This window comes from Halichoerus grypus, chromosome 3, assembly GCF_964656455.1.
Source record: "Halichoerus grypus chromosome 3, mHalGry1.hap1.1, whole genome shotgun sequence".
Classification (NCBI taxonomy): domain Eukaryota; kingdom Metazoa; phylum Chordata; class Mammalia; order Carnivora; family Phocidae; genus Halichoerus; species Halichoerus grypus.
This window is the reverse complement of record NC_135714.1, coordinates 207,076,536-207,098,294: the sequence shown is the minus strand read 5'-3', so window position 1 is coordinate 207,098,294 and position 21,759 is coordinate 207,076,536. Positions and strand designations below refer to the sequence as shown.

The window sequence follows — 21,759 nt, the reverse complement described above, 5'->3', positions numbered from 1 at the left end:
AGCGGGACCGACCTGAGGCGACCGGGTGGGAGACTGCCGAAAATTAGGCAGGGTGCGCCTTCTCCGTTACGATCCCTCCTCCCGTCACCACCCCACCATTGCCCCCAAACCGGTGGCAACAATGGGCCAGCGCGGTTGGGTTTCCTGGTCAGAGAACCAAATGTTATGGAACCTGGACTAGATCGCCCAATGGAAGAACCAAATGGCACCTGGACATCTTGGAGGCTAGGAGGTTTATTTAATGCCGGCGGGCTCGGAGGAGAGTGGTCTCCAAAGCTCTGAGCCCCAAGCCCAAACAAAGGGGGCAATTTATACACTTTTACTTTCGCATATTTGGCACTTGCGGCGCGTGGGCAAAGCGGGGCAGGGAGAAGAAGCCGGAAGAGCCCTGAGCAAGGACTGGGACTCCTCGCTGGCTCGATGGGCCATCTCAGGACACAGATTTTCCTTATCAGGACCAGCAGCACCGCAACCCCAGCCAGCCTGGTAGAAACGCACCATCCCCTTCAGACCTACGTCCCAGCAAGCTGCACAATCCCGTGTGTGCCTGGGAGGGCTTCCCGGCCCCTCTGAGCACATTACCCCAAAACACGGGAGCCCCAGAGTCCACGTCATGGGGGCCTCTCACGGCCAGGCCAGCAAGTCACGGGAACTCTCAGGACGTGAATTTAACCAGGAAAGACAGCACTGTGTCACCTTGCTGGGGGAGGGGCCATTTAAAAGCAGTTTCAGAAACATCACGGTAGCTGAACGTCCAATGGGCACAGATGCAGCTGGTTCCCCCGGAAAAGAGCAGAGGACGGGGGTGGGGGGGCAGAGCCTGGCTGCACCCGGCTGCCCGCACACAGCCGCACCCCTGCCGCAAGAGCAGCCGAGCTGTGACAGGTGAGACTGACGTCCGCTCGTGGGTCAGAGGGAGCCTGCACCTCGCCAAGAACACTTCTTCAGCTTTTCTCTTTGAAGACGTGACCTGCGCCCAGCAACCTGACCTCGGAGAGTGGAAGAAGGGTCACCGTGCGGCTTCCTGCAGATGCGCTCAGGCGTCCTCCCCTAAACCCACAAAAAGAGAGAAGGTTCATTGTGTTTGTGACATCTTCCAGAAGGGGACACAACCCCCCTTAGAAACTCCAGTTCAGATGGAAGACGGGTCCCTGGTGGGAGAAGCCTCCTCCCGCCCCCACTTCCTTCCCGATGGCCGCGGGCGCGATCGGAGTCCTGCTCCGTCACCATTACCGCTGGGATGCAGCCCCGGCCGCAACACGGTCGTGCCCTTTCTCCTCACGAGCAGCGGCTGAGCTCAGGCTCCCATGTGCGAGCGGAAGAGCCCCACGGCCGGGGACGGCGCTGCCTCCCACGAGGACGGGTCCCTGGAAGCCGGCCGCCCCTCACCCTGCGGACGCCGGCGTCCCCCTGGGCTTCCCCGGATGAGCCGGCCCGACACGCAGCTCGCTTCCCCCGACCTTCGCCCACACGGGCTGCCGGCTGGTCGCACGCGGCACAGGGGGCTGGGGGCCGAAAGCGATCATTCTGATGCGACGCCAAACCAGGGTGCTGTGGACTGCATGCGTGTGTCCCCCCAAATTCACGTGTTGGACTCTGCCCCCAGTGTGATGGCATTAGGAGGCGGCACCTTCCGGAGGTGACGAGGTCATCAGGGTGGAGCCCCCGTGAATGGGGCCACAGAGCTCCGCACCCTCCTCCTCCAAGTAAGGACACAGCCAGAAATCGGCCCCCTGGACGTGTGTCTCCCCAGGACATGTCCACGCCGGCCCCTGATCTGGGACGCCCAGCCTCCAGCACCGTGAGCGACATGTGTCTGTTTGTCAGCTGCTGGTGGCGGGGTTCTGTCCAGCCACCCCGATGCACTAAGACACGGTAAAGGACGTTGTGCTTACCACGAACAACTTACAAGTAAGCTGAAAATTGCACATTTTAAGCAAATTCACCAAAATTTCTGTTTAATCTGAGATGGCCTCCCACTGAACCAAAGGCACCACACACAGAAACACCCATACGCTTAACCCCGGGTGTCACAGCCCCATGGGCCTCCGGGCAGGTACCGGGTGAACCAGCCCGGCCCCGGCATGGGGCACCTGCAGGGCTCGGATCCTCGCCAGCCTCATGCCGCGGGGGGACGGTGTGCACGCTGGGCGGCCGGTCTGTGGCTCAGCAGTGTCACCTGTGCGTGCGGGGACCTGTCCGTGACTTCACTGTACACCTTCCTAAAAGGGACCTGCTGTCCTCCCTCTATGTGGGAGCAAAGTACACACGCGGAACATTTGTGCAGCATCACTGGCCGTCGGAATTCGCACTAAGATCTATCAGAGAGCACCAGAAGCTGAACTGGCTCCAAGCCCAAGCTCACCACCACCACCAAACACGTGTCCGTGTCCCGGGCACCAGTCTGCAGAATAATCCCCCAAGGAGACCTAAAACACAGCTGCCTTGTTCCTTTTATGAACTGCCCAGCACTGGAAAACTTTGCTAGTCGCCCCCATCCTCGAGGCCTAAGAAAGCATTTTCGAAAGGAAACAATGAATGAATGTAATACATGTATCTTCTTTAATAGGTTTTATTGTTTTAAAGCAGTCTTAGGTTCATGGCAAAATTGAAAAGAAGGTAGAGAGATTTCCCGTTCCCCTCTGCCCCCCAGAGCACGACCATCATCCCCAACGGACGGCGCTTCTGTTAGCATCAGTGAACCCCCGTGGGCACTTCACCATCCCCCAGAGTCCATGGTGCACATGAGGGTCACTCTTGGTGTCGTTCATTCTGTGGGTTTGCACTAATGAACAGTGACATGTAGCAACCATTGTGGTAACGACACAGAGTAGTCTCCCTGCCCTAAATGTCGTGTCCCACCCCTGCACCCCTCCCCGCTGACCCCAGGCAACCTCTGATCTTTCTACTGTCCCCACAGTGTTACCTTTTCCAGAACGTCATAGAGTTGGGATCACGCAATACGTAGCCTTTTCCTGTTTGTGAATGTAAAGTGCGTCGGCAAATACGTGTGTAAACTTACTGGATCTTTGTGGGCCCCCTTGAACGTTTGCATCAGAGTTTGAATTAGCCGGGCTTCTCCCTAACCCGAGTCCTTGAAAGGCACGTGTGGGAAAGAGCAGGTATAAACTGTGCTCGCATGTTGGCAGGACCCCAGCGCCATGCCGAGACCCACGTCCCAGGACCTGGCGGGCTACTGGGACATGCTGCAGCTCTCCATCGAGGACGTCAGCATGAAGTTCGACGAGCTGCACCAGCTGAAGCTCAACGACTGGAAGATAATAGAGTCTCCTGAAAGAAAGGTAATTCTGCCCCGGGCATGTGACGTCCTCACGCCCCACTCCTCATCCGTGCCCCGTACCTGGTCCAGCTGCAGGAGTCGCGCTCCACCACGATGGGCGTCCTGGTCTTAGCTTAGCAATATGGCATCAAATTGTCACCCGTGCACGTGTGTGCAGGGCGGGACAGGAGTCACTGGCCAGGTGTCATAAATAAGTCTCTCTCTTGCTGCATCTCTTGGACACTAGCCAAAAATCACATGTCGATCTAGAGTCTCATTTCTTGTAGGGATCGACCCTCTGAATTGTCTTCGTCATACCTTTGTTCGGATTATACGAAGATGAGTTTCCACAGGGAAGGTTTTGGGTCTGGTCACAATGACTCCTTCCTGTTCAGATAAATGTTTTAGTTGCTTATCTCCAGTTGAAGCCAAGAAAACATTTTGAGCTTTACTGAACCGTTTGATGATGTAAACTTCCTCTAGATCTCTCAGCCTTGGCCCTTAAATAGGCTGAAAGTTTCCATTGAATCTGAACCCATGATTTCACGTCTTCCCTTCAGATTTCATCTTTAGTGGGGCTAATACGTAGGTCTGAATCAGCAATAAATACATTGATTTCCTATCACATTTTAAAGATAATCTGAGTAAACATAATCTGATTTTCTAGATAGACATTATCAAAATAAAATGATGAAATTAACCAAACATGCTTTGAAGCAGTGGTGTTAGCACGCAGTGGAGGACGGCTATGCAGGTAATTAGAACAAAAGCCATCATTGCTATCATCACCGTTCCCACAAGGGGCCACCGACCATCCTGGAAGAGTTCTGGGCTCAATGCCGTAGATACCACTGCAGACCACTGACAAAGCCCCTCTCACACCGACGGTGGGGCAGGGGGAGTACGAGCCACGGGCTGTCCATGAGCCATACGCAGTGCATGAGCAAGTCCTATCTATGGTCTGGTTTTGAAGTGAAGGAGATCACAAGTAAAGATTGCCAATGAAAATGTTATTCTAATAGAATGCTAAAAATAGAACTCAGTAAACCAGTCTAAAGATTTGCAATAATCCCTCCTACTTCTTTCATTCTTCAGTAGTTGACAACTAATACAATCCCTTCTACCCAAGCTATGCATAGGGAATGGTCCTCTAACTGAAGAGCCTCTTGCTGAGGGTCTACACCCCAGCGCAGATAATGAGCAGCTCTTTCACACCACCGAGGCCCCATGCCTTGTGTCTCTTGAGTAAGTCTACTCTGTAGATCTGCAGGGCCACCTGGTCAACCCTCTCCTACCACGGGACGTCCAGAGGCCGAGAGCCCCCTTAAACAAGAGACTCCCACAAGAATTGCTCGTGTGTATTTCCTACAGCGCCATACTTCAGAGGCTACCAAGCAAAGAGAAAAGAGATAGGTAGATCCAGTCATGAGCTTAATGCAGGAACTAACTTTTGAAAGAGCTGAACGTTTTAATGAACCAATTACCCCATTGTCATAGAGCCTGCCCAAGAGTCAGGAAGAAGTCGTTGCTTCTGGTCCAAGTCATTTTAATTGTTTTTAATCTGCTTTTTAAAGGGAGAGAGACAGAGCAGGAGCAGGGGAGGGGCAGAGGGAGGAAGAGAATCCCAAGCAGACTCCACACCCAGTGAGGAGCTCAACACGGGGCTAGATCCCACAACCCTGAGATCATGACCTGAGCCAAAATCGAAGGCAGCCACTCAACTGACTAAGCCACGGGTACCCACCCCCCAAGGCTTTTTAAAATTTTTTGGTCCAAGTCATTTTAAAATAAGCCATGGGAATAGCGTCAGACACCAGAAGACTCTCCCTACCAAATCCAACACTGTACGACGGGGAGGCTTGGCCACAGGCGTCCACCCCGCATGGCAAGCTATGCCTTCCCCACAACGTCCTAGTATGTCTGGCCCATTTGGGTTTCGGCAGAGGCCGAAGGGAGAAAGACACAAGGGTGGGGTTTTCCCCCAACAACTAGATATCTGCTTAGAAAAGAAAGGGGTTCTGGCGCCTTATGCCAGGCACCCTTTCCTGGGAAGGGGGTAATTGGCTGTGTAGGGCTCTGTCACCCCTCCACTGGGAAGGACAGTCCGCATCGTGTCCAGCTTTGTTAGTTAGGACACACGGTAAATAACGCAGCAGGGTTTCGGACACAGACCTTTCTCCAGAACAGTAACAAGCATTACATTTTACATCCGCTGCAGAACTGTGGGATGGAGCTTTCTAGAAAAGGCATACACCTGTTTTCATGACTTATTTAAGAACATGAGCTAAAGATCAGAAGTAATTATTTGCATCTATTTACCATCTAGTTAATGTCAAGCAGTTTTAGGGCCATAATAGGGAATTTGGCCAATGGCTCCCCCATGTAAGATGGTTTTCATGAAGGTCCTTAGAATCCAGAGTCTGTTGAAAAGACTGTGACAGGGATGTCAAGTGGCATCTTGCAAAATACCCGGGATACTCGAGAACTTGCAATGGTGGGCATTTGCCAATGCTCAGAGATGACAGAGTCCATTAATCTGGCAATAACATCAGAGTAAATCAGAGACGGAGGAGATGGTCAATGTTCTGGTGAAGGATCGAGTTCCTTAAGTGTAACGCCATCCCCAGACCCCTCTCCCCACCGTGGAGGGTTGTGAGGAAGTCACGGGCAGGGCCCACCAGGCAGGCGGCCAGGCCACGGGGGTGGGAGAGGGGGCGGGGGGGTGCCGAGGGGCTGGGCAGACTCGGGCACTTGGGGTGTCCCGGGCCACTTGCAGTCACCCCCGGGGGGACCAGGCTCGTGGGCTGATGCTGTTCTCCTCTGATCGCCCCAATTTTGATTTGTGATGCTTTTTCAGGAAGAAAGAAAGGTCCCCCCTCCAATACCAAAGAAGCCCCCCAAAGGGAAATTTCCCATCACGAGAGAAAAGTCCCTGGACCTGCCGGACAGACAGCGTCAAGAGGCCCGGAGGCGGCTCATGGCGGCCAAGAGGGCGGCGTCCTTCCGCCAGAATTCAGCCTCGGAGCGCGCAGACAGCATCGAGATCTACATCCCCGAGGCCCAGACGCGCCTCTAGGGACGGGGGCGGCCCTCGCCGCGGTCCTCTCTTTTCTTTGTTACGAAAGGCTTGTACAGTTTCTCACCTACCTGGTAACTTCTGTCTCGTTTCTCCACCGAATACGCCCTGTTGTGTTCCTTGTGCTGTACACACACTGGAATGCTTTGATTTCCGCAGCTGGCCGAGCTCACGGCCAGAACAACTTCTTCTTCCTCTTCTTCTTCTTCTTCTTCCTCTTTCCCCCTGGATGGTCTGACTCTCAGTCAGCTCTGATGGCTAGGCGTGGGGACACCTAACTGATCCACTCTGTTCTCAGAGGATAACAAGAAACACCTCGAGAGATGGAACCCGGCTGACATTTTGTTATTTATATTTTTATAAATCGTGTGATAAATAGAGGCAAGAATAACAAATAGCAATCAATGGGTGCATCTCACCACTCACTAGACACCCCAGTGGAAGGTGCTCCAGCTTGAAGGGCAGGAAAGACAGACCCCCCCCGCCCCCTTTCACCTGGGGGTGCTTCTCCCCGAATCCAGCTGACCCATTGCCAGGGTCCTTGTGCCAAGCCTATGGTGAGGAGAAGCCATCTCTCCAGCCCCCCAGCTCCCTGCCTTGCAGTTCTCCAGAAACCTGGGGGATTCCACGTCTGAACCCATGAAAAATACCCAGCACAGCATCTACACAATCAAAAAATACGCTGACTGTTCATTCACACAAGGGAGTGACACATGAAGAGATCGAAGTCTTACAAAAGGCTGATTGTCCCGTAGCAGGTGTCTGAAAAGAAACAGCATGGCCCTTATGCTGATGCAAGAGTCATTGTATGTCTTATTCCTTTGTAACTTATATCACACAGTCTCGTCTTCTAAGTGTCCCCATTTATGTACATGTGATTTTTTTATAGATGTGTATATATTCTCAAACTGCTCTATCAGTTGACTCTCCAGGGTACCCTTAAAAAAAAGTTTGCTTGTTTAAAATGACAGTTGTGATGTTGTAAAAAGTTTAAGAAATATGAATGTGAGTGGTAAGTATATCTCAGTTTAAATGGTAAAGAAGAAATGTAGTTTACATTTGTATTTTTCCAGAATTCTTTTGTCCTATGCAGTATTGTTAAAGTCAAGAATCTATTTCTTGCCTGTTTTAGACATGACGGGGAAAAAAAAAAGGTCACATATGGTGATTTCCAGCTGTGGACTTTAAGAAAAGTAATTAGTTTTCATGATTGGCACCAGAGAAAAGCAGGAAGGATTCGAAAGAAAAGGCTTTGCATTTGTACAATTCGACTTAGACGCAGTGACTGTCATTCCAATGCTTTGCGTGTCCCTATTCGGGCACGTCTTCGGAGGAAGAGCCTGTCCCGTTTCTCCGTCGGATCCAAACTCGGAGTCCTCACTGTCACGCAAGGTGAAAGCAGGACTGCACCTGAAGGCGGGTGTGTCCCCCCGAACACAGGCCTCCCCATGGCCCTGCGGCACGAAGAGCAGCCCGGCCTCCCCACTGTAGCACTTTCGTTCCTCAGCTTGACCGGCACTTTAAATGTACCCAGCTCCCACTGCAGCCTGGCGACCCCGCCGAGAGCGTTCGCGAGGTCCTCGCCCACACGGGTGTTGGCTCAGCCTGCAGGTCTTCCTCTTCCTCACACTCTACATTCCACGAAGCATGGGGTTCATCGGAGCACAGTTGACAGTAAAGCATGTTTAGCTTCAAAGTTTTACTTTTTTAAAGCTGAGTAGTTAAGAATTCCCTGTAAGAACAAAACCCTGTAAATTGAGCCTCATATCTGGTATATCTTACCAAACAGCCTTAAAATATATTTGGAAGCAAAAATCAGTACGAATGTATATCCTTGAAAAATGCAAAAAAAAAAAAATCCCTGAAATATTCTTCTATAAATGAATCCTATTTCCCCGGAGTATTCATAGCATTTTTTTTTTTTTTCTACCTAAGTAAATACCTAAATCCTGAGTAGTGTACAATAATGATGCTTCTTCCTGTATTCACTATACTCTGTTAAAAACAAATGTACTTGCAAGTATTGGCATTTTAGACTTTAAAAAGATGATGTGTTATTTAGGATGAAATGCTCTTCAGAAATCACCCCAGAGAAGTAAAGTCGGTGTAGACCCCTTAGTAAGAGGAAATGTGAAATGCATACACGTACGCCAGCCTGCTGACACATCTCTATCTCCGGCAGCCCGTGCATTCTATCCCATTTCCTTGAGCTTGCCCAAAACATAGAACAACAAATTATAAAAATAGACAATAATTATTCTAGATCCCAGATTCTCTGATCCTGTCTTGAATGAAAGTATCACTGAATCTGGCTTTTCCTTTCTTTTCTTTTTTTTTTCATTTTTATCTTAAAATCCCCAAAAGTCTTGGCCGAAACCACCCCGAGATGAGCAAATGAACCCACCACTAAACCCGACGGCAGCCATTGATTGGCGCTGGGGGACGTGTACGAGCCCCTGCGTGGCCCACCGAGTCCCAAAGAAGGCCGTGTGACGGACGCACACCCCGTGTTGCCGCTCCGAGGCGGTGCTCGCTGTCACGCTCCACGACTAAGGGCAGTATCTGCAGGTCCCGCCCGGGCGACGTTCCGCTCCGAGATGCAGACCATAAGCCGTGTTTACACATTGTACATGTGAAGGACAATAAAGCTGTTTCTAGTACTTGTGTCAGTCCGTCCAGCCGGCTTCTTTCAGGCCCTGCTCGCACGTACGCCCCACAGAGCAACACTGGGGCCTTTCACCGCGGTTGCTGGTAGTTTCCCTGGGTGATGCGCGTCCGCTTGAGAGCATGGTGGGAAATGCAAGCGCACCGCGCTCCGGGGGGCGTCGTGGACGAAAGCGCAGGCTTCTCTCAGACCGCGTAGCTCCGTTCCGAAGACACGGCGTACCCGCCGAGACTCTACGTCAGAAACGGTCTGGCTCACAGTGGCGACCTGACGCGGCCCCTGAAGCCTTCAGTTCGCTCTCAATGCCGAGACACGGGTAAGATAGACAGCATCCTGCGGCTCCACAAAGCCCGGAGGGGCTGAACGTCACTTGTCCACAGAGCACTTTCGACGTAACCCTCTCACGCATCCTCATCTGTCATTGCTGTGTGTAGCGTGTCTGCCCATAACGATTGTTACCATGATCTTCTCAGCAAAGGTGGAGACCCATCCTCAAACGGTGTGTAAAGAATGGAACTGTCATATGATACCAAAAATTCACATTTCTGTTTGAAAAGAATTGTTGCTGCGTTCACCTCAAAGACTTCTAGAGCATTAAATAGCAAAGTGTACCATTGGAGAAAACAATTACATCTAAGGGTCCCTCTTTAAAAAAAAACAGAACCACACAGAGCCCTGAAATCAGTGACCTGCAAAGTAGAGGGACTCGCTGCGCGGGCTCCCGCGGAAGCAGCCAGACCTGCCGTCGGAAGACAACCAGTTGCCCAACTCGCCAGTGCGTGGGCCGCCGTCACTGCTTTGCGTTTGGCGTCCTGCCCGCCCCACCTCGCCGTTTGCCTCTCCGTGCCCAGTCTCCCTCCCTCGAGTCCAAAGACCCCACGCTGCGTGCTTGCTCCCCCGTGGGCCACCCCACCGCCAGGCCCCGGCAGACACCCCCGCCGCACCCCGATCCGGGACGGTCTCTCAGGACGGTCTGACACTGCGGTGGGCTGGTCAGGGTGCCCGTGGTGACCGAAGAGTGTGCGCCCATCAGAGCAGCTCTCTGCTTTGGGCCAGAGCTCCTGGTGGCGAGGAGGGAGGGGGGACAGGGGATCATGTCTTCAACAGAAGGTCAGTCAAGCCAGACCTCATGTGGCCCGGGGATTCGGAGGCCCAGGGAGCATCCTGGGGGGACACAGCCCGGGCTGAGCTGCTTCTGCTGGAAGAGCAACCAGCCTTGTGCCCAGAACCCTTAGTGGACAGAAGGTCCAGCCGCCGTATCTGGAATCGCTTAGGAGCACGTGTGTCCCCAGGCTGAACAGAGCGGACAGGCTGGTGTTCGTGAGCACGGGGACCCCCACTCCCAGGGGGGTCAGCAGCAGGAAACGTCTACACGAGACAGGTCCCGGCTGCGCGCACCCGTGTGGGAGGGCTCCCAGGTCTGGCGTTTGACCCCACTTCTGAAAACTGGAACACTCCTACCAACAAGCGTAGGTTCCGGTCCCCCCAGAACCGGGTCTAAATGGCTAAATTCTACTTGTTTCCATTTGCTGCTTTCTTCTCAAGCCTTGACCGCTGATCTTTTTTCTCTTTCTTTTGCAAATTTAACTTACTAATCAGGTAGTTGCCGACCATGGTTTCCACCCCGTACCCCCGTGGAACTTGCTGAGGGTTCTCTCTTGTTTTTATCTGCACCTTTGTTTACACTCGTTTGAAAGTTTGGGTCGAATACAGGAGTCCAGAACTTGAAAACAGATTAGAAAACCACAAGCGGAAGAGCTGGAGAATGTGGTCGGCTGCTGAGTGCTAACCCTCTCCCCCCACCCAGTAGTGCGGGCGTCGCTTTGCTCGGTGGCCTGCGTGGTCTGTGACTGCGGGGCCCGCGCCTTCGCTGCAGGGCCCACCTGCCGGCCGGGCCATGCTGACGGTCAGTAAGGCGCGGGCAGCGAACAGAGTGCTGGGGGAGGGGCCTTGCGCGCGCCCTCTACATGCCAGGTGCAGAGTAGCTGCAGAATGTTTGGGAGATGAATGGCCAGCTCTGAATGGCCAGATGGCCGGTCCAACAACCTGGCTCCTGATCATACGTCAGCCAGACGAAACTTCACGTCTGTTCTCTCCTGTCCCTCGTCTCCCTCACAGATGGCTTATGAAGACTGATGTCATGTGGGCTCTCAAGTCCTCCGAGCTCCTTGGGAGCAGGGGTGAGCGTGGGAGTGACCCCTGAGGTGCCACGGCCCTCGTCCCAACAATCCTCCCCGCCAGGCGTGCGATGCTTGCAAACGTCAGCTCCTTTCATAAGTATCTCCGAGAACCAGCGCCAACCAGAATTAGGCCATGTTTTCACCGTTACTTAAGCTCAGCCGTGTGTTAGATGCGTGGAGAGAGATCCAGTGAAACGTTGCAGGGATGAAGGAGAACGTAATTCGGGAGCACACCAAGAACGCAATCAGACAGACTGACCTAAATTGCTAAAGGTTTGTGAAGCTACCCCTCTAAGTCCAGCTTTTTGTAATTATTCTCTTTCGCTCTTCAGAGAATGCAGAAGTGGTCCGTGGGAACGCTCCAAGAAATAACCATCTTTTTCATCCCGCAACACTGAAAAGTATCCATATGTTTATGAATTGCTACCCTAACCCTGGCCTTTTTATCCAGCAGTAAAAAGAAGTTATTTCAAGCGTCAGTGTAAACACACGACAGACGACTTCTTTGCGGAGGAAATGTGAGTTACCTACTATAACACTACTTTTTAAAAAGATTTTGTATATACACTAAGGTAACAGAGGTTTACCGCCCTACTTTCTTAGGTTTTCTGTGACTCTTCATCATGGGTGCTTATTCCGAATCTGAGAGCTTGGGGGCCCAAGCTCTCGTGTACTCAGTGGGGGAGAGGTGACGATGACAGACATGTGCAAGGTTCTTGTGCCAACTTAAGTACAAACTTATCTCGTTCCAGTAGACGGTAGTCTCCACAGACAGTGTGTTCTACCCTCCTGCTAACACACCACGACCGAGGCGCTAAGGCCGTGAGTGTGGCACCTTCCAGAGGCCACTCACCCACTCTGATTTTCCCCAAACTCACCACCACCACCCAGCCCCCGCCATTCCAGTGTTAGGATCATATCACGTTAAAAGGGCTCAGCATGTGTGTCTCTCCCTCCACCTGATCACTGGTTTGCTGAATTCAAGGGTTTCCCCCACCAGTAGTAAGTCCTAGGCTACTTTTGAACTCTGATTTCCAAACGCTAAGTCACTTTCCTCTTGGACAGGCCCCTCCTGTCTAGAGACCAATCCATCCACCCCCTCCGTGTTACATGCCAAAATACCCAGGTGTGGCCTAAGGACTAAATTCAATGCCTCCTATAGAAATTCAAGGAATGTTAGAACCAGGAAACTAGATGTTTAGTTAAAGTTTAAAAAAAAAAGTATATAAATATATATATATAAATATATATACATATGAAATCATATCAAAAATGAGGATGAACAGAGTGCCAAATATTCGACATCTGTACAAAGATTCCCCTCAATGGAATTAAACTATTTTATGTAATTCTCTTTCTCATGCTTTTATGGTTCTTTTGATAAATTCTATTTAGTAGCATGCAGGATACCTGATCTGAATGTGCAGTGTATGCTCTCCATCACCACCGCTCCTTGCTTCTGGTTAATAACTTCTTATCAGAATGTTGGTCATTTCTTTGCAGCTCCACCACATTCTGTTATTTGAGTTCTCTGTGTCCATGACTTTTTTTTTCACTCTCAGCCGATTATAAGAAAATCACGCCCACCGTGCTCTCCATAACTCTTCTATGATGATGCCTCTCTCATTTGATTTCTGTATTGCTGATGTTCACCTCTTGTAAATAGTTCTGCAATTAAATTTTTTGAGAAAAGTAATGTTTACTTTTTATTGGAGTGAATTCTCGTGTTATTTTAAACTCGGAAAAAATTATATAGACCAAAGAGTTTTATCACAGAACAATGGCACCCTTCCCCCATGATTTATTTCATTGTTGAAATATCCTCACTTTCTCTACTAAGAAGAAATGGACATTTATTAAGGCTACAGATTTCATATGTATGCAAAAATGGCACAGATTAAAATGAGTTTAAAATTAATAAATACTACGGTATTTAGTTAATGGTTGTTTTAGACTCTCTTGAGTTGCAATGAGAAGGGACACGTTGTTAGGTCATGATGCTGAGTCTCAGACCCAGGCTCAAGCGAGACAGGGGGGCCCCCGCCGGGAACGGGGAGGCCCTGGCTGCCACCAACCAGCCAGCACCAGCCATGTCATGTGCTTCATCTCTTGGGGATTGGAGCAGGCTGTTCCCACGTTGATTAGGTGCTGGTCCCCCTGTGTGACCATCCTGCCTGGGTTTCCTTCCCTTGCCTGTTGCCGATGTCCCTTCCTGAGTCTGTCCCTCCAACCCCCAAGGACGCAAGAACAGAGGTCCTGAGGAAGAAGAGCTCGTGCTCAAGAGCACCTGACCCCTGTGTTCATCGGGGACCATGCTTTGTACTGTTTCCTTCCCTCCACCTGCTCTCATGGACGTGGCAAGACAGACAGGAAAAGCCTATGGTGAAAGTCGGGACCGCTGAGTCTCATTTCTAATCTCCCCCAGTGAGTGCGACCCAGTGGGCGGAGCATCCCTGCAGAAGTACGCAACTCCCGGTGAAATAGGGCCTTGCAGGAAGCTGGATCCATAGGGGTGTCCTTCCCACATAACACACTTGGCAACAGTCATGATTTAGAGTAGTTTTCAGCTAAGAGAAACCATTTCTAAAAGATACTGAGAACACATATCTAATATATGAGTCCTCCACTTAGGCTATTTCTTTCTATAACACACTTGTAAATAGCAAAAAGAAGGCTTTATATAGATGCATTTTAATCCCATAATCCTTAAATGAAAGTTTTTTTTTTTTAGATTTTATTTATTTATTTATTTGACAGAGAAATACACAGCGAGAGAGGGAACACAAGCAGGGGGAGTGGGAGAGGGAGAAGCAGGTTCCCTGCTGAGCAGGGAGCCCAATGTGGGGCTCGATCCCAGGACCCTGGGATCATGAGCTGAGCCGAAGGCAGACACTTAAAGACTGAGCCACCCAGGTGCCCTGAAAGTTTTAATTTACTTGGCATTACACTGAAAACTTTACACTTTTATCCACACACAGTTTAATGCTGTTTTCCCAGAGGTCAGCAAAAGTACAAAGAAAGTTATGTGATATTCTTTTTATTTTTGTTTTTTTATTTAAATTCAATTAGCCAACATAGAGTACATCATTAGTTTCAGAGGTAGAGTTCAGTGATTAATCAGTTGCATATAACACTCAGTGCTCATTCCATCATGTGCCCTCCTTGATGCCCATCACCCAGTTACTCCCTTCCCCCCACCCTCCTCCCCTCCGTAACCCTCAGTTTGTCGCTATAGTTAAGAGTCTCTCATGATTCGTCTCCCTCTCTGATTTCTTCCCTTTCAGTCTTCCTTCCCCTGTGATCTTCTGAGCTATTCCTTATGTTCCACATATAAGTGAAACCACACGATATTTGTCTTTCTCTGACTGACTTAGTTCACTTAACATAATCTCCTCCAGTCCCATCCATGTTGATGTAAAAGTTGGGTATTCATCCTTTTTGAAGGCTGAGTAATATTCCATTGTATATATGGACCACATCTTCTTTATCCATTCATCTGTTGAAGGGCATCTTGGCTCTTTCCACAGTTTGGCTATTGTGGACATTGCTGCTATGAACATTGGGGTGCATATGGCCTTTCTTTTCACTACGTCTGTGTCTTTGGGGTAAATACCCAGGAGTGCAATTGTTGGGTCATAGGGTAGCTCTATTTTTAATGTCTTGAGGAACCTCCATACTGTTTTCCAGAGTGGCTGCACCAGCTTGCATTCCAACAAATGGTGCTGGGAAAATTGGACAGCCACATACAGAAGAATGAAGCTGGACCATTCTCTAACACCACACACAAAGATAAACTCCAAATGGTTGAAAGACCTCAATGTGAGACAGGAATCCATCAAAATCCTAAAGGAGAACACAGGCAGCAACCTCTTCGACCTCAGCTGCAGCGACTTCTTCCTAGAAACATCGCCAAAGGCAAGGGAAGCAAGGGCAAAAATGAACTATTGGGACATCATCAAGATAAAAAGGTTTTGCACAGCCAAGGAAACAGTCAACAAAACCAAAAGACAACTGACAGAATGGGAGAAGATATTTGCAAATGACATATCAGATAAAGGGCTAGTATCCAAAATCTGTAAAGAACTTATCAAACTTAACACCCAAAGACCAAATAATGCAGTCAAGAAATGTGATATTCATTTAAAATGTGTTAATTCTGGCTTGTCAGTTGTAACAAACTCACCAGGCCAGTGTAAGGTGCTGGTGCCAGGGAAGCAGGGTGGGGGGTGGAGAGGTACAGGGAACCCCTGCATTTCCCACTCAGCTTTCCTGTAAGCCACAGGCTCCCCCAAAATGACCTATTGATTAAATACAACAGTAGCAGCAAAACAAGAAGCAATGATTAGAAAAAGTCAGATGCAACAGTTTGGGTGTTTTCAGCTTGCTTTCCAGTATTTGATATCTTAAATGAGTTGCCTTTTGAAAATGAGGACATCGGAAAGATTTCTGCTCTTTATTTTTGTTTATGTTTATTTTGTGAGCTCTGAAATTAGCAGCACTTAATATGTTGAGAGTATTGTTACTTGATTCTTCATTATGGTGAAGAGCAACACACAGATGTTGTGTCCGGAAAAAAGCAACGATTTCAGCAGACATGACTTCAAGCCTTGGCCTCCCACCACATAACGCCACCTTGAATTCTTGAGCGCACTTCATGCAACCGTTGTTGTGGTTTAAAATGGACGAGATGGGTTTTTCTCCAAACAATTAGAGTTCGGTGCCAATGAAAATCCATTTCCAGATGATCTCATTACACCGCTATGGTCTTTTGCAACTTAGAGTGTGAAAAATTCAATTTTCTACCAACAGCACATTTTGCAAAGATGAGATTCAGTGACCATGAGGGCCACGTTCAAAACACACGCACCTTTGTGAGTGTCCCCACAGGCAGGTCCTCCTTTCTGAGCCCTTGGGACAGACACCCCACAGGGCTGCCAACTCCCAGGTGGCCCCTCGGAGGCCCCTACGGTCCCCCGGCCCCTTCCTCCAGCCTCCCCCACGGGTCTTCCCTTGTCCCTCCCAACGCAGGCCCCTGGCCTGAAGCACCATTTCCTCGGCAGCTGAGGACCTGCCCAGTGTGGGGCCTGGACACCACTGTGCACGGCTGGTGGCCGGTGTCCTTCCCTCTGTCTCCCACCAGTCTTCCCGTCAGAACCAGTCACACAGTCCTCCATGTGACGCCTGGCATCATGTTCCACGGAGCTGATCCCCACCACTGCCGAAATGCTGTTTCTACAGTTCAGATCCCCAGAGGGCTGCTCCGGATTCAAGCATCCAAAGACTCCTCTTCACGTTCACGAGACTGTGCGTCATCTGAACCCACCTCCCGCCGCCGACCATGCACCGGAGTCCCTGCTGTGACTGTCGCCAGCAGTTGCAAATTCCTGCATCATTCAGTGTCATGGTACCTGTGCCATGGTACCTGGCCCTGGGAAGTCGGGGTCAGAAGTGCCGTGGTACCTGCCACACTCTGGTGGGACCCTCACCTCCATGGACTCATCCAGCTCCTGCCGAGCTTTCACATTACCTCAGCCATGACCCTGGAGGGTCTCCCTTATCCTTCCCAAGTGATATGATCACTTTCTTCTCTCTTCCCCCAAAATGGTGCTCCCCCTTGTAGCTCTCATCCTATGTCACACTAAGCAGAATGCACTTGTTAAGCAGCCTGGGATCAGACTGTGAGCTTTCTGAGCACGAGAAAAATATTGCATATCCTCTCTGTATCTCTGGCTCCCAGTAAAGTGCATGACGGTGAATATATACTCACAATATTCTTACACACACGGGCGACCATCTGGATGAATGCATGGATCTAACTTCCCGTGTCTCCATTGGTCATTTGCTGCTTCACTAAGTATTTACTGAACGACATTTAGGTACTGGGCACCGTGCTGGACATACTGCAGTTGAGAGAAAGAGAGTCATGATTTTGCACTTACGTTCAACTACCAGTAGCGTCCTTGGTCTGCGAAGGGTCACAGATTTTCCTAGTTTACTTACCAGCTAACAAGCCAGCCTTTACTGTTGCACTGATGCTGGCCAAAGAGAGGGACTTGGGGAGTCAGAAAATCTTCTGACCCCGACCTCCCAGGGCCCGGGAGCCGGAGCAGGGACGGACGCTGTGCGCATGCTGGGTTAGCACAGCTGGGGGTCTCTGCATGGGGGGGGGCGCCCACCGGTACAGGTAATAGTAAGGAGGCCTGCCCTGGTCCCAGAGGGAGACACAACCTCGCTCCTCGGGGTTCAGCGAACGCCGGCCTGAGAAAGGTCCGGGGAAGCGGCAGGCATGGCCTTGCCTTCTCAGCACACTGACGAGTCCCGGGCGTAGGAAGGATCCCAGAGGACATCCTTCCCCAACAGCTCTAAGGTTCTGTTCTGAACGGCAGAGATTCAAGGTGCCAGGAGATCACCTGGGGGATAGGATTTTCTTAACCTGTCTGTCAACATTGCTCTTCTCTGCTTCAAAGTCCTGTGCTCCGCGTGATCACCAGGATTCCTTATTGCTGTCACTGCTACCACGGGATCTGTTGGTGCCGCTGAGCTGAGCCACGTGGCGGGAGGGACTCTGCACCGGGTCAGCTGATGCGGGGGCTGGCAAGCCCCCACCAGGACAGAGGCGCCTTGCCCAGGCTCCAGTTCCTCGAAGGGGACTTTCCTTTATTGACCTTGGATCCGAATCCTAATGAATCTTTGACCTCCTCTAGCACCCACAAGACTCTCCCCGTCCACCCTCTCTCGACCATCTTGTACCCACTGAGGATATTTGGTCCGTAGATCCGTAAAAACGTATGAAGTATTTCAAATGGTTAATTCTCAGAGCTTGCTTTAATTCTATTCCAAGAAAAAGGTGGTTTCCTAAGATACTCCAAATAAACCAAAATGCTAGAGGCTTTTGCATCCTTAAGCTCAAGTAAGCAATTTCCCTGAGAAATAGCCTCATTCTCCATTTGAATCCTGACTGATGGAAGCTGCCGGGGTGAGATATAGGTTTGGCTTTCGAGGTCAGCGATTCCCTGGACACGGCAGTCCTCTCACCGTGATGACCATGAAGACATGGAAGGCAGAGCCTTCGTTTGAATTAGGAAATTGACACCCAGCAAATCTGTCTGCAGATTTAGGCATTAACGAGGAGCCGCCAGGGGCTGACAGACTTCAGAAACAACTTTGTTCCTAATGTGAAACATCTTTTGTTAGAGTTGTGGGGACCTTTTGGCTTCTGGCAAATGAAATTAGAGTCTCCAGGTTGGACACAGGTTTCCTCCCAGCCTCAGCTCCAACTGCCAGTGACAAGTATGAATACAACCATGAAGAACTGATTTTTGAGTTAACAAACACATCGAGTCAATGTTGTTTCTGCATATCGATTTTCGTTCAAGGAATTTAAATACACAGGGATTGGTAAAACAACACTGTACTTACCCTGGGGAACGCAGAACAATTATTCCATTCTGTAACCAGCAGTTCTCTTCTGAACTAACAGGGTATGGCTCAGAAAGTAAACGCTACTAAGAAAATTAACGTCGTACATGGAGTAGGAAGGGACAAATCTCATTTTAATCCCTAGTGAAAATCAACCAATTGTTGTCTCTAGCCAGCTATTTTTTGTTGAAAAATACTTACCAACTGATACGGGAGAGTGGACAGCAGTGTGTCACCCAAACGGGGACGTCCATGGACACTCCTCCACTCCCACTGCACCCCAACACCCCAACAAGAAACAACGAGTGTCCCTGCCAGGAAGCTGTGTGTCCGCCAGTGGAGACCATGAAGATTCATCTCTCAAGCACAGATGGGGTCCAATGTAGTCGGGGAGTTTTCCCCACTAGCTCCTGGCTTATATAATTATAGATCCAATCCTTGTTTTAATGCATAAACAATTTCATTATTTCGTGTCTCACATATTTTAAACATTCTGTACACAAGAGGAAGAAAGGAACGAGGGAGGGAGGTAGAGCCCTATTAGCTGGGTGCTGGACACAAAATGGAAAAGGTAAATATCATCCAGTTCCTATTTGCCTCAGCCTCTGCTTGGTCTCAAGGCAGGACATTAACAAAGAACATCACAGGTTTAATTCAGTTGCTTTGTTCTTATAAAAGGGGAAAAGAAAAACCATAGGGAATTGTGCTGGGCCTTGAAATAAAGTACTTGCCAAAGATGAGTGAGCCTTGACCTCGACCCCGTGCTCCCCGCCTCCCCCAGGGGCTCTGCTCTCCCCATCCCAGGAACTCAGCTCTTCCACCCATTGGACTCAGTTCTAACCCCTCCAGAGGGCTTATGCCCCGCCATAGTGCTCAGCACTACCACATTATAGGGGCTCCTGTCTCTCCCCACCATAGAGCTCAGCTCTCCCCTCACAGGACTCAGCTCTCCCCCCATAGCACTCAGCTCTTCCCCCATGGGACTCAGCTCTCCTCCCATAGGACTCAGCTCTTCCCCCATGGGGCTCAGTTCTCCCCCCACGGGACTCAGCTCTCCCCCCACGGGACTCAGCTCTCCTCCCATAGGACTCATCTCTCCCCCCCATGGGGTTCAGCTCTCCCTCCACAGGGTTCAGGTCTTCCCCCATAGGCCTCAGGTCTTCCCCCATAGGACTCAGCTCTTCCCCCATGGGGCTCAGCTCTTCCCCCATGGGACTCAGCCCTCCCCACCATGGGGCTCAGCTCTCCCCGCATAGGACTCAGCTCTCCCCCCATGGGGCTCAGCTCTCCCCCCATAGGACTCAGCTCTCCACCCCCCCACCCCATAGAACTCAGCTCTCCTGGCCATAAGGACTCAGCTCTGCTTCCGTAGGGCTCAGCTCACCCCCATATGGGCTTAACTTCCCACCGCCCCCCCAGGGACTCAGGTCTCCCCACAGCAGGCCCACCTCTGTCCTCTTGCAGCCCCGCCTGCCACCGCCCCTCCCCCCCCCAAACCTCTCCGTCTGAGGGCCCCAGCTCTCCTGCAGGACCAGGCATCTGGGTGGGAGGGTGATTTTTCACCGACTTCTCTGCTGCCACAATTTGAGAACGTTATGCTTTGCACTCACATGTCTCTAGTCAGGTTGAGCCAAGTGGTGCAAAGTAACTTCTAAGCCATGATTTTCAAGGCAAAACGAATTCACTATGGGATTTCGCAGCAGTTTCCCAAAACAAAACAAAGCAAAAGAAAACCAAAAACCCTGAAATCCAACTCCTAATCTGCTCAGTTCCTGACTGGATTAGAATAATTGGCCCCAGCCACATACCTGCCAAGAGCAGAACGAAAATATTCCTACAGATAATACATCTACATCCTCAAATTATGTCTGCATTTTTTCATACACAGTAATCAACCTTCAATCAAGGATCATCTGGCAGAGAAAAAACACACACACACACACATTACCAAAAACTAAGAGATGAAAACAGACAATAGGAAAAGATCGACGGGAATTCCTGAGGTTGGCGTTATGAGATGCGTTCTCTAAAACTGCATGTGACTGTAGGTTCAGGTATTTAAATGAGCAGGTGACAGGTTTCTGAAGAACTGAAAACAGGAAGCAAAAGGAAGACATACCCAGTAAGTGAAGGGGTCAGGATGGGGGACGCAGATCTGGTCTGAGACACACACAGAAAACAGGATGTGAAACAGAGTGAAGAGCACCAGAGACGTGCGGGCGCACGGACAGGAGGACAGGTCTCATATGCGTGTGAATCTCAGGGTAGCGCGTTCGAGCCCCACATGGGGTGTGGAGATTACTAAAAAAATAAATAAATAACAACTTAAAAGATGCCTGTGATTTGAGTCCCAGAGGAAGAGAAAGAGAAAACGGGGCAGAAGAAATGTTCAAGAGAGAATGACAGGTGGCCGTTATTAAGGGCCAGCGGAGGATGTGAAGCGTGCTGAGAGGAGTCGGAGGGCCGTGGGATGGTGAACAGATCACACCTGGGTGCTCGGTGAAGCTGCGGACAGCCCCAGGCAGAGAGAGGAGGCGTAAATGCAGCCCAAGAAGGGTGCTACGTGCAGGGGAGCAGCTGCAGGGAGGAGAGGTGACCTGCTAGCCGGAACGGGGCAAACCAGAGGTGTATGGCCCTCCCCTCTCTCCCTGTCCCCACGCCCTGCTGGGGAGGCCTACCTGTCCTGCGGCAGAGGGATGGCACGTTAGGGAAGAGCTGCCCCTGAGCAGTCTTCCCAGCTCCTCCCCACCCCTTCCTCTCCCTCCTGGGCTTGAGCTGGGGGGAGGCTGCTTTGGGCTGCAGACACTTTCTGAGTAACTGGTCTCTCCTCTCCCTCCAGGGGCAGGGATCCTGAACATCTTGTCCTGGTGCTCCTGCTGAGGGCATGTGCGGGGGAGGCACGTCCGGCAGTCTGGTTTCATTTAGGGGACTGAGCAAGAAAACACTAAGTTCACTTGGCTATGAGGGCCTGGAGAGGGGACAGGGAGTTAGTGTGCAACGGGGACAGAGTTCTAGTCTGATAAGGTGCAAGAGTTCGGGAGATGGATGGTGGTGATGGTTGCACAAAACTGTGACTGTGCTTAATGCCCCTGAGCTGGACTCTTAAAAATGGCTAAAATGGTACATTATATGTTACGTG

At 50.5% G+C, this 21,759-nt stretch overlaps 1 protein-coding gene across 14 annotated transcripts in view; it reads left to right on the top strand.

Moving 5' to 3' along the window:
• Positions 1-12,897, top strand: part of DLGAP2 (DLG associated protein 2) — an 844,777-nt gene extending 831,880 nt beyond the window's left edge. For all 14 annotated transcript variants that reach the window (XM_078069920.1, XM_078069913.1, XM_078069921.1 and 11 more), the window contains 2 exons: positions 3,150-3,302; positions 6,138-12,897. In XM_078069920.1, coding sequence (XP_077926046.1) covers positions 3,150-3,302; positions 6,138-6,356 — 372 coding nt within the window. In that variant the 3' untranslated portion in view covers positions 6,357-12,897. The remainder of the gene's footprint in view (positions 1-3,149; positions 3,303-6,137) is intronic.
• The last annotated feature ends 8,862 nt before the right edge of the window (positions 12,898-21,759 follow it).